Source organism: Emys orbicularis, chromosome 3 (assembly GCF_028017835.1).
Source record: "Emys orbicularis isolate rEmyOrb1 chromosome 3, rEmyOrb1.hap1, whole genome shotgun sequence".
NCBI classification, from domain to species: Eukaryota; Metazoa; Chordata; order Testudines; family Emydidae; genus Emys; species Emys orbicularis.
In genome coordinates, this window is record NC_088685.1 from 112,174,156 (window position 1) to 112,187,766 (window position 13,611).

Here is a 13,611-nt window from a genome sequence, read left to right on the forward strand (position 1 = left end):
AATATGGCCCTTTTCTTTGCCTTTGTTCAGATGTGGAAAATAAAATGACTTGAGTACCCAAGTGTATTTGATACCCACTTATATCTGTTTAACAGCAAAATAAATACCCCTGGAGCTGATAAATATAAATTAGAATCAAGCATACTTAGTATTATTTATTATCTGTATTGAACACAGGCCATTTTCCACAGATCAGAACAAAGGTGATCGAGGTATTGTAAGGTAAATACAGTAAAGATTGTGAGTTTCTCAGATACTATGGTAGCTGGGGTCATGTAAGTACCTAAAATAGACAGATAGCATTAGAAATAGAAAGGAAATAAGTACACAAGATTTTTCTGTTTAAAAAAAACCCCTGTCCTATGTACATGAGGCACTATTAGTATAAGTGAGAATCTTTTCTATAAAAGCCGTGCTCAGGATGTGCTCCGGAGTGTGATATATAATAGAACAATGTAATCCATACTATCCATAGGTGATGGAAGTAACAGTACGGAAGGAAAACGGCAAGGGACGTAATAGAATTACCATGTCATTTAGAATTCATGCTGATACTGTCAAACTTTAAGTAATCTGTTTGGTTGGCTTTGACAGTAGTTTTCTTATCCATGCACAGAATGTTTCTAAATCTGTCCATAGAAGCCCTAATCGATTTGAAAGAAATTTGATTTTTAAAATAATAATAAAATATGCCTCATGTAGATAAATAAGAGACCCATATCATACCATCAATATAGAAGTGAAACTCTCCATAGATTTCTTTGCAAAATTCTACTTAAAAATTCAGTGGAGCACTATGTTCCTGACTAAAGGCTTTATTTACATAACTTGCTGGTAATTATTACTTTGAGAGTTATTTGTGTGAGCAAGGTGGGCAGGATTTAAATCTGTTCAGGAGAGATGGGTCTCCTCATTGTTAAGGCTGCAACCAAGTTCTGTATGAACCTTATGATGAGCCACTTCTGTAACTTAGGCTGGTATAATTGGCTAGTGCTGAACATTGCCTAGCTTTACTCTAAATGGAAAGGAAAATATTTCTTCAAAGTATGATGAAAATTGGTCAAAATTCTAGAGTAATAGGACATTTTATAATTCCACAGTCGGAAAATCTGACATCTTAAGTTTCTTTGTTTACCTCTAGTTCTAGTAACAGAATGGTTTGTTACTACCACTTCTAACTTTCAACATAGCTAAGTCTTCTTGACACCTCTTGAACTGGTAATATTTGAAGGAAATACATTGTAATGAATGATTATTGTATATTATTGTAAAAGCTACTTAGGCCAGGTCTACACTAGAAACTGTTTTTGGTATAGTAATGTAGATTAGGGATGTGATTATTTTTTCTTTTGGGTGACATTTCTATACTGGAAAAAGCCCTAGTGTAGAGGCAGTTATACCAGCATAAAAATATGTTGACTGGTGTAGCTTATTGCAGTCAAGCGGCCAGTATAAGCTATACTGGCACAAGCACTTTTCTGCTGTTGTAAGCTGTGTTTTAGCTGGCTAACCCTCCTAGCGATCAGTGGCTATCCTGGCAAACCTTTTCTAGTGTAGATGTGGCCTTATACCCACACTTTATTATTTTGCATATCGCTGTAATTGAACTGTGGTGGACTAACTATATACGCATTAATAAAAACAGTCTTCCTAACCCTATTCACTATTGTTTATCCATTGGCTAATCTGTATAACCACTTGCCCTTTTTTCTTGCCTCTGCGAGTATGAATACTGATATGCAGCAGAAATATTTTTATGGGTCTTGCAGCAGCTCTGTATACAGATGGTTTTGCTCTATTTCTGGTGGTCACAGGAAACAATAGATAATGAAGTCATAGCTAGTGGATGTGAACTTCAAGTTATAACTTCCTGCATTCTCCTCTGCAGTAGAGAAGGTCAAGAACCAGTGGGACAATACTCAGCATGGTGTGGAAGTACGGCAGCAGCAGCTAAAATACATGCTTTCTGACAGCATGCAGTGGGATCAGCAGAGGCAAGAAATGGAACAGCTTATAGGGCAGTATGATATCCGTCTGCACATGCTTCTGCAGGCTCCTAAAGAGACACTTATCAAACAGATTTCTGAAAACAAAGTAAGATTTGTTCGTGCTTTCTAATTCCTTCCTCCAGCTGTATGACTTCATTGGGTCAGCATAGGGTCTTCTCTGACTTAGAAGTGTATGATTCAGTATTGATAACATCCTTTGACAGGTTCTCTGTGCTTGTTTGAATATATACTCTTGTTTGTATGTAATTATATATTCTAAATAGCCACGTTTATTTTTGTTCAGAATTCCTGAGCCTCATGTTTGGTGAAAAGTAGTGAGTTTATGGTGCGTACACGAGTGTCTGTATATGTTTATATAACCGATATATTTATATCACATTCACTTAATATCTCCATCAAATAAATTCCCTTACTTAAGCACAGGATTAATGCAATGTGCTGACGCAAGTCTATCATACAGTCACTGAACATAGTGCATGTTACTTCACAGCAACTTATTAGCCCTACTGGAGACAGTGGAAGTAATTATTAGAGATGGGCCAACTGATTCCAAAATTGACCTGAATTGTCACCCCAAATGCAGAGTGCAAGGCCCTTTAAGGACCTCTTATTATGAACCACTTTGAATAAATGTATCCTCCATCCCTCATGAGGCTCCCAGCTTTTGATATTTCAATAAATCCATTGTAGTACATCAGTAAGTCCAACAGCAAGTACAACTGCAAGTCCAGGGCTGGCTGCTGCCTTCCTAGGACATGAGAGATTCTCAGAGATGGGCCATGCCTCTCTGATGCAAGGAAGGATAGAGTGGGCTAGGGGAGGAGTAGGACAAGATGAACTAAAGCTACACAATGATTGAATTTCCTCCTCACTTTTGAATGTGGATTGTTCTTGAGGGGGGTGGGGTGGAGGAGTGAAGGGATAGAGGCAGTATGTAATTTTAGAAAAAAGAATCTAAGGGGAGGGGATCAGGATAAGAGTTGCGTTGGAGAGGGTGAGGAAATGTGATGGTGAGAATTCATCAAAAGTTCCAAAAAGCATTCAAATATTCTTCCTCGAGGGCTGGTCCCTATGTGTATTCCACATGTGGGTACTCATGCACGCCACGTGCCAGAGTCCAGAAATTCTCCAGAACAGTGTCCGTTGACCTGCACATGTGCAATAGTGTTCCTCGTGCTTCTGGCCGAGGGCGGTGCGGCTTGACATCTCTCCAGTTCCTTCTTACTGCTGCATGGCCTGAGTTGGGATTGTGTCCTCCTTCAGTGCATAATCTGTAAAGTAAGCTCGTAAATAGTTTGTATATATTTAGTTTAATTAGAATAAATCTATAGTTAGTAAGCTTATAATTAGTATAGGATAAGTTCAACCCCTGCACCGTTTGGGGGACAATCCCCGAGTCCTGGGACTATGCTGTCAGTGACGAGCATCAACAGTGCCTGTACTGCTTGGGTGAAGCACATATAATGTATACGTGCAGTATCTGCCAATCCTTTCCACCCAGAACTAGGGAGGCACAAGAGCTCTGTCTGAGGAAGTTTTTGATGGAGGAGGCTATAACTTTAACCTGGGCCCTGGAGCCCCTGGTACATCAGCCTCAACTGACTAGCAGGGACCACCCTCTGTCCCCTCTCCCCACCCCTTCCCCCCCAATCATGAGCCTCAGAGTAGAGCCTTTACTGCCAAAGACCTTAACTGTAGGACAGTCTTCCCAACCTCCCATTGCAAAAATATGGGAAAAGTCTAAGGGGAAGGAAGATTCCATTAGGATCCCTTCATGATATTTCCTCAAAATGTTCCACCAAGTGGGTGTGGTGTCCTACCCTCTGAAATGATCTGTGAGGGGTTCAGGGTTAGCTGTATCTCTGACACATCCCAGCCTCTCTGAGTGCATCCCCCCTCAGGTGTTAGGCCTCTTGCCTCCACCTGTCCTGGTATGGAATCCCATGCCTCTCTCACTCTTTAGACTGAATCTCTGGGGCTCAGCACCCTGGGTATCAACTGCAATTGCTCATCAGCCCATCTGGGTACAGCTACTTGCAAGCCTTCCCGTTGGGAGCTGTGACCCAGTAAGTGAATAGAGTGACACAAACCAGTCATTTCTAAACAAAGTATAGTTTAATCTCAACAGTAGGAACACAGCCTAACAAGAAAAGGGTTTTCAGTGCAATAAATCTGCTTCTGTCTTACCTAAAACTATCCCAGGTTCTCCTTCACTGGAGTCTGGAGGTTCAGTCTGTTTCCCTGCAGTCCATGCTCTCCCACCTGACATGCTGCCCCCCCCCCCCACTTCTTCAGGGTCTCAGGTTTTTAACCACTTTCAGGTTCTTTCATTTTCCTACCTTGAGGCTTTTTGAGGTTACAGCTTCTGACCCTTCACCTGGTGGGACCAGCCAGACAGCTGAGCCCAGCCTAGTGAAGATAAACTTAATAGGAATTGACACCTGCTTTGTCCTTCTAAGCATCAGTAAATGGAGGGCTATCAGAAATGTACATCAGTTTTCGTGACTGTGTGCAATCTAACCCTTGCCTGAATTAACCCCTAGTAGTCAATAGCAAACAATACTATAGCAATCGAACAGCTGGACACAGAAGTTCGTAAAATATTACTGACCTCTTCTACATTTGTCACACAGCCAAATCTGGAGAGTCCATAGTGATCCAATGAAGATCCTGTGCTGCTTCACTGACTGTCCCTGGCAACAACCCTTAGCTTTCCCCTGGCCACAGTGCCCTGGGAGCCCCTTTTAAAGCAATAGCTACAGGGCCAGAAGGTGTCCATCACCACTGACCATCAGCCTACCCACTTTCTGTATCCCGCCTGCCCAGTCAGTCATTGCTCTTCACCACAAAAAGGATCCCAATGTGGTGGCTAACTCTCATTTTGTATGTGAGGGCTGAGATCCTGCCCTGACCTTCTCTAATTATAAGTTACTACTGTATAACTGGTTATTAAGCTGAACACAACACTGACCATGTAACACTCCCCCCCACCCCCCACCCCCCACCCCCCCGCGTTCTGGAAGCAAGCAGTTTTAAAGCTTTAAGAGGACATCTGCGTAGGCAGTGATCTAGTACCTTCAGTATTCCCCTTTAACTTTTGTTCTGCCACCTAAACCCACTCTCTGGATTAGAGTTAGTGCCCAACAGATACGATAGAACAGTGGACCAGAGTTAAACCCTTCTGCAGTGGGAGTAAAATGGTTCACTATTTATTAGAGGGCATAATTTAAATGTTTATGTTAATAAATACTCCATGATGATGATGTATCATTGAACCATGCAAAATGAAGAGTTTAGACTAAATATGTTTAGATTATAGAAATATATTTAATTTATTTACTCATTGTGGATAACCATGCATAACGTACTTGTCTCTCATATGCTCTGCAGTTTGAGCTTTGAGTCTTCTTTACGTTAAATTTTTTTTTATTTAATTGCCTCATGTTCTCTATGCTGTTAATATGTAATGTACAGCTGCATATTATTTGTTGGTTTGTAAACAGACATGCACTTCTGATCTTTGTTTACCAAGTATGGCATATTATTCCCTGTAAAGAGAGCAGGCCTACAGATCCTGAAGAAAAATTCCAACTCCTCCCATTTTTAATGGCAGGAGGTTCATGTCTCATAATATTTTAGAGGTTTTACTTGGAACACTGTGCTAGCAAAATTGTGTGAAACAAACTTTTTGAAAAATATTTCTATTTTGAAGTTCGCTTTTATTTTTACTCTGTATTTTGCTTGCCATCTAGCAAGATGGGCAATGAAATGCAGAACAGAATTTGTGTAGTCCCTTGTTCTTTTGGGCAAGTTTTTTCTCTCTCATTTCTATTTGAATAGTTCATTAGCATCTATTGAAATTTATAGTGCCTTAATAATAGGGGATTTACATCAGACAAGAAAATATGCATATAAACATGTTTTATAGTCCGTGTGCAATAATTTAACAAAATTCAAAATATGAGAAATCAGACTTTGATTTTAAGTTTGCGCTGATGCCTTGTTTATTTTCATTGACTTGACTTGTTCTGAAATTTCTCCTTAGCTGCTAATACAAGAACTGCTTAAAGGGGACATAACTGTGGCTGCATTCAATAACCTCTCTAATAAACTTCTTCTGGACTACAGTGATGATGACACAAGGAAGGTGAAAGAAATCACTGACCACTTAAACACATCTTGGATAAACCTGAATCAAAGGTAACTTCAAGGCTCGGTTGAGTGTAAATATTGTACATGGTAAATCTAATCTTGCTGTTTTAAATAGTCAAATTATTGATTATAAACTTGTGGAAATGAGAGGCCCTCAGAGGTCATTCATTTTCTGTAGCATGCAGGGTTATCACTGTTCAGTAGTCACATATATCAGAGTGAGTCTATTTTTGAGTATTTCTCATAATGGGAACTCCCATAACTAACCCTAGAAGACTTTTTCCATACACGTACTGATCATCGTGTTAAATAAATAAATAAATCTGATGTTGAATCACAATTTTTCCTTGGTTCAGTCTTATTTCTTTGCCCCTAGCCATTTCTCTCTGCAACATTTGGAACAATTCTTTCCCTTCTTTGAAATCATCACCTTTGGATATTTGTAGATTGTTTCCAAGTTTCCTTTTTGTGAGTCTATACGTATTCAGTTCACTCTGCTGACATATGTTAATTCCTATGAGCCTCTTCGTATCTTGGCGATCCTTTTCCTGAAGTGCCTCCAGTTTGTCATTTTTTGTGGGTCCCCTATGTGGTACCTTTTATTTTCAACCTGAGTATCTAACTTGAGGAGCTGTAAGAACAGTAAATTATTCTCTGCTAGAAATTTACTTATTTACACTAATTGAAAAAGATGTGGTTACTTGAGTGCTGAAAGTCTTTCAATAAAAATATGGTCCCACACATGTATATATGCATAGTACTGTTGCCTGGAAGGTAATCAAATCTCCATTCAAATCCTGTTTTATATTTTTTTTTAGTAGCTGACAAACAAATGATACAAGAATAGTATATGACTGATATTTTTTTTGAATATCAAAAGCTTTAAAAGACAATAGTTGTCTTGTCCAATAATTTAATGATGATTCAGAAGAGAGAAACATTATTATTAGGGGGAAAATTCAGTGTGTTTAAAAAGTCTTTTTAAATAACGACAACCAATGAAACTGCTTTTGTAGCTGAAAGTGAATGAGAAGAGAGAGATGGATAATGAAAGTTGTGTAAGTGGCATTATGTCCTGGGGAGGAGAGGAGGAGGTTACTGCAGTGGCATGCAGTAAGTATCCGAGGTAATTAAGGAAGCCGTGTATAGAATCTTATTACTCTTCCTGGGAGGGAAAACTCTACCTTAGTAGTAGTTTTCACTTTTGATGTGGCAAGGAGTATATACAAATGCTTTCCTGGTTATTTCCAGAGATGACAACTGAAATGGCATAAAACTTTGTAGCTCATCCTATGTGATGCTTTGAGAGAGAGAGAGAGAGAGAGAGAGAGAGAGAGAACAAAAATATATCCCTCTTTAGATGTGTCTTGAGACATAGGGTGGGATTTTCAAAGGAGTTTGAAAACCTATTGAAGTTCACTGGGATTTGGGCACCTAACTCCCTGTGGCTCCGGGCACGCTGTGGGAAAAGGCTTTGGTTTATGATAGATTCCCAGTTTTTTCCATAGTGTGGGCCACTTCATAGTGTTGAGGACGTCTCATGGATCAGTTCCTTTCTTGATCATCCATTCTCGTTCAGATATGTGGTTTCGGGTCATCCCTATAACCATTACTGTAATTGCCTAAATGAAAAAAGAATGGAAGTAAAAATCTGAATTTGTGTATGTGATTGGCAACCTAGGCCATATATACCATACAATCTGAGACTTATTTCACATGGGGTAAGAGATTGTTTGGTGCACAAAGTTCAGTTCTATCGCTTATGCTTTAAATAAAGATTTATGCTTATAATATCATTTTAGAAGTGCTACATCATCTGTTCTGGCAGTATCCATGCATGGAGAAACCAGGAAGACTCTCTTAAGTTACTTTAGCTGGAAGACTCACGGTTCTGAATAGCATCACAATATAGCTATAAAACATAATTCCAGCAGAACTTTAAATTTTCAACAGCTCATTTTAAAGCCATTGACATTAAAGAGATTTAGCCCTCCAGTTTGATGTGGTGTAAATTGGATATGCTGTACAGTGGCTAATAACATTTTTATACTCAAAGGCTAAAACTATATGGTAATTCATCAATATCGTCACAGCCTCAATAATGGATTACATTTCATGTCTTCAGCATCCCAGTTGTTTCTTCCTGACACATTCTCCCCCCTGCGCTCGCATTTCTTGGTACTGCAGAGTATAGATTTTTAGTTTGAATCTGAAAAACAAGTTGATGGAATTTAATGTTCAGACTGGGCTAGGAAGAGCCTAAAATTAAAAGGGGAATGATTTTCTTGTTCTTGATCGTGGCTTTACTAATAGAATTCACATATTTCTTTCCTATGCACTCCCTGAGTCCAGCATCACTTCTGCAGTTTTGTGGAAGTCTGAAGCTCATTCAGATACGGACTCCACAACCTTGGAAGACCCTGGTCAGAGCCTCTATCCTTTCATGACTGGATTTGGACTCCTCTTGGAGTCTGATTGCACTTGCTTTATTGTCATGAAAGGTGGTTACGGTACAGTGTAGTGTTCTCTCTTTTCCTTAGTTTTGGATTTGCAGTCTCTATGAGAATGAAATGAAAGTATCTAAGTCTTTTCTATAACAATGTGGATCACCACTAGGCCATCACATAAGGCCTAGTTTTTCTTCTAACTGAAAAATGGAAAATTCCCAGGTTACCCACATCAGTCTCAAACCAGCCTAGCTCCATTCTCTTTGGAACCCCCCTTCAGGTAGTTGAAGGCTGCTATCAAATCCCTCCCCACCCCCCACTCTTCTCTTCTGCAGACTAAATAAGCCCAGTTCCCTCAGCCTCTCCTCATAAGTCATGTGCCCCAGCCCCCCCAATCATTTTCGTTGCCCTCTGCTGGACTCTCTCCAATTTGTCCACCTCCTTTCTGTAGTGGGGGGACCAAAACGGGACACAATACTCCAGGTGTGGCCTCACCAGTGTCGAATAGAGGGGAATAATCACTTCCCTTGATCTGCTGGCAATGCACCTACTGATGCAGCCCAATATGCTGTTGGCCTTCTTGGCAACAAGGGCACACTGTTGACTTATATCCAACTTCTTGTCCACTGTAATCCCCAGGTCCTTTTCTGCAGAACTGCCGCTTAGCCAGTCAGTCCCTAGCCTGTGGCGGTACATGGGATTCTTCCACCTTAAGGGCAGGACTTTGCACTTGTCCTTGTTGAACCTCATCAGATTTCTTTTGGCCCCATCCTCCAATTTGTATACGTCATGCTTGAGGGTAGGGATAGGGTCCAGAGTATCTGCCTCTCCCCCCAGCTTAGTGTCATCCGTGAACTTGCTGAGGGTGCAATCCATCCCATCATCCAGATCATTAATGAAGATGTTGAACAAAACTGGCCCAAGGACTGATCCCTGGGGCACTCCACTTGATACCGGCTGTCAGCTAGACATCGAGCCGTTGATCATTACCTGTTGAGCCCAACGATCTAGCCAGCTTTCTATCCACCTTATAGTCCATTCGTCCAATCTATACTACTTTAACTTGCTGTCAAGTATACTGTGCGAGACTGTATCAAAAGCTTTGCTAAAGTCAAGGTATACTTTGAAGCTTGTTTCTTTGAAAGCCACCTTTATTTCCAGCCTGTTCTTTCTGTTCTCATTGCTGTTTCACCTTTAAACTTACTCCCTTGCTTGTGAAGGGAATCCTTACAGAGGGAAATGATTTTGAAGTCAAGACTTCCTAGCTGCTTTGACGTCTTTATTTCGTACTCTTTGCTAAGTTACATTGCTTTAATTTTAGAGAGTGTTTTATGTGGTTATTAGACAACATATTTATCAAGCGCCCTATCCTTCGAATTAACATTCCATTATTATTTCCTCAATAGGAGGATAAATGTTCAGGCATGTTCCCACCAAATCTAAAGCCAGAATCAAGCCATAGAGGCAGTGATAAATTAAAGGGTTCTGCTCTGTCAGTAGTTTATATGGCAGTAGCCAGAATTTGGAGTGTGTAGGAACCACTTAGTTTCTAAAAGATGGGAATTACTCAAGCAATATTTCTTTGAACAGAATAGTTATAAAGATATGACATTAGACTTATTGCGCTTGAATGACCGTTATTTTGCACTTATACAATGCTTTTCCAGAGTGCCAATAAACTAATGTACAAACCATGGGCTTGATCCTGAAGGGAGCTGGTCACCTGCAACTTCTTTTGTTTCTGAAATCAGGTCTTGCATCTATGGATCATTTCAGCCACTACTGAAATTGAGCCACCTGTAGCTTCAAACACAACAACTGTTTAATACTATTGAGCAAACGCTGCACAGCACAGTACGACAGGAAGGGAGGAAAGAAAATTAATTCCTTCATTTAAAATGTAAGGAGGTTGAATGTAAATGTACAAGGTTAGAATATTGGCCAAAATTCCCGGGACGCTCCTACACATACAAAAATGACAAGTGGTGAGGATTTTGCTTTTTTGTCTCCTCTAAACAGCAGCATCTTCATAAACACTTTGCCATTGACACCATATGAGAGTGTTACTTTAGTTCTGACTTGTAGGGAAGAGACAGTTTACTGAATTAGTAGCAGCATTTCGGATAGCAGCTACTGGTAGATGTGCCTATACAATGAAAGACTGCTACTGAAAGTACTCACTTTTATTTTGTCCATATTTTTGAAAAAAAAAATCAAATTCAGTTTCATACTGTGCAGAGTCCTGTGCTTCGGAAGGAAGAATCCCATGCACCGCTATAGGCTGGGGACCAACTGGCTAAGCAGCAGTTCTTCAGAAAAGGACCTGGGCATTAGAGTAGATAAGAAGCAGGATATGAGTCAGCAGTGTGCCCTTGTTGCCAAGAAGACCAACGGCATATTGGACTGTATTAGTAGGAGCATTGCCAGCAGATCAAGGAAAGTGATTATTCCCCTCTACTCGACACTGGTGAGGCCACACCTGGAGTATTGCGTCCTGTTTTGGTCCCCCCACTACAGAAAGGAGGTGGACAAATTGGAGAGAGTCCAGCAGAGGGCAACGGAAATGATCAGGGGGCTGGGGCACATGACTTATGAGGAGAGGCTGAGGGAACTGGGCTTATTTAGTCTGCAGAAGAGAAGAGTGGGGGGAGGGGGGATTTGATAGCAACCTTCAACTACCTGAAGGGGGGTTCCAAAGAGGATCGAGCTAGGCTGTTCTCAGTGGTGGCAGATGACAGAAGAAACAGTAATGGTCTCAAGTTGCAGTGGGGGAGGTCTAGGTTGGATATTAGGAAACACTATTTCACTAGGAGGGTGGTGAAGCACTGGAATGGATTACCTAGGAAGGTGGTGGAGTCTCGATCCTTAGAGGTCTTTAAGGCCCAGCTTGACACAGCCCTGGCCGGGATGATTTAGTTGGTGTTGGTCCTGCTCTGAGCAGGGGATTGGACTAGATGACCTCCTGAGGTCTCTTCCAATCCTAATATTCTATGATTCTGTGTATAACTGGTAATGGTTAAATGAGATTTTTTTTAAATGTTAACTGTAACAATTTTGAATTGTTACATTTCTGTAATAAAGTTGTTCTATCACACACAGTTTTATTCTGATCCTTTTGTAGGAATAATGTGAATGAGATTACTTAAACATGTTATAGCAATCTCTACAGCAGTGGTTCTCAAACTTTTTTTTTCACGGACCACTTGAAAATTGCTAAGGGTCTCAGTGGACCATTTAATGATTTTTCCAAATGTTGTTTGTACTGTTAGCTAACTATTGTAAAGCGCTTTGGATAAAAGCACTATATATATAAAAAAGTACCCCATGTGCCCTCTCTCCCCCGTCGTGGCAGCCTCGGAGCTGGGGCTGGGAAGGAGGGGGGGGAGAGAGGTGTCTCTCCCCCGCTACGGCAGCCCCCGAGCTGGGGCTGGGAAGGAGGGCCGTCTCTCCTTGGCAGCTGCAGCCCTGGAGCTGGGGAAAGTCACCTCTTTCTCTGGCCTCCGCAGCTCTGCACGTCCCAAATTCCCCCCCACTCCTCCTCACCCCACTACCCCCTCCCACCTACCACCTAACCTCTCCCCCCCCCCCCCCCCCCCCCCAAGGCCACCACCTCACCTTACATGTGCGTCTTTTCCAGGGTCCAGGCACCTAATTAATTGGGTGGCCCTTCATTCTCTCGTATGCGGCTGCCCAGGCGCGCACCTTAGAGCGAACTATCCGCGGACCACCTGAATGGAGCTCACGGACCACTAGTGGTCCTCAGAGAACCTCTGGCCGAGAGCATTTTGAAACTATCCCTTGTGATTTATTATGATGTTGCCAGAGCACATCAGTATAAGCTCACAAGTGTGTGTGGTTATACAGTTGGAAACCACACACTGGAATTCCCCTTTCTGTATGTCTGTTTTGGACTAGATTCTGCCAGCCTTACTCAGGTATCCTACAACTTGAGTTTACTCTTTGATACAAAGCTACTATTCAGGATGAGTTAGGCTGGCAAAATCTTGCTGTTTATCAGATATGGGCCTGAGCCAGTTCCCCCAAATTTGACTTTTTGATCTGTCCACTGAATGTTAGCAAAACTTCAAGTCTATTTAATGCAATTTCAGTCATTTGTGTCTTTTTGAATCATAATATTTAAATTTGGCTTATTACTTACGAGCTGCTATATACGGGAAAATCTCAGATTTGACCATTGACATTTCTGTCAAATATCACCAGAAAGTTATCAGTGGATTTACTGTTCACATGGCCTTTTGAGCTAGAATCTTGTAACCAGTGTTTTTTTGGGGTTATAGTTTTGAAATATGGCACATTCTTTAGGCATGGACTCTTGACTTATAGGAGAAAAGAAAAACCCATAGATGTTAAATATGACACTTCTTTCCTAGGGTACCAAAAGGTCATCATTATAGGGAATTGCAAACATTATTTTAGCTTCCAGTGTGAGGCGGACATGTTGGGCATAAGGCCACCAACTTGGAGAAATTAAGGTAATCAGTGGTAACTGGTTTTGCAACATTTCAATGATTTTCACCAAGAAAATTATCAAAGGCAAGAGGGGTCAATACAGCTAGATGTTTCCACCCTAATGGGGGCTGTTGTCAGCTAGTGTTAAGTAAACACTGTCACATAAAGGCAGATCCCTTTTATGTTTGTGGAAGCCCTGTATTTTTAGGCTCTGGAAGTCATTTGGCTCTCCTAAACAAATGCAAATGAAGTACATCTCTTCCGTTTTCCACAATGCTGTAATGTGTAAAGTATATACAATTTTAGGGAAATGGTTTCCCTTCACAGCAACAGGCTACTGCTCTCTCTTCAGATGGTGGTTGCTGATAACAGCAGTGAGAAAAACATTCAAAGTGTGGAAATAACAGCTTCTCACACCTGAAATGTCACAAACCCATTATGGTAACACATAGAGGGAAATGCTAGGTTTTATTGAATAATTTGTATCCTGCTCACACTCCTCAGAGGTTTGGGTGTAATACATATATCCAGTA

General features: G+C 41.0%; 1 protein-coding gene across 1 annotated transcript in view; it reads left to right on the forward strand.

The window, feature by feature from the left end:
* Window positions 1-13,611, forward strand: part of UTRN (utrophin) — a 534,032-nt gene that overhangs the window by 191,185 nt on the left and 329,236 nt on the right. The window contains exons 50-51 of the mRNA XM_065401441.1: window positions 1,889-2,094; window positions 6,055-6,209. Of these exons, the coding sequence (XP_065257513.1) occupies window positions 1,889-2,094; window positions 6,055-6,209 (361 nt within the window). The remainder of the gene's footprint in view (window positions 1-1,888; window positions 2,095-6,054; window positions 6,210-13,611) is intronic.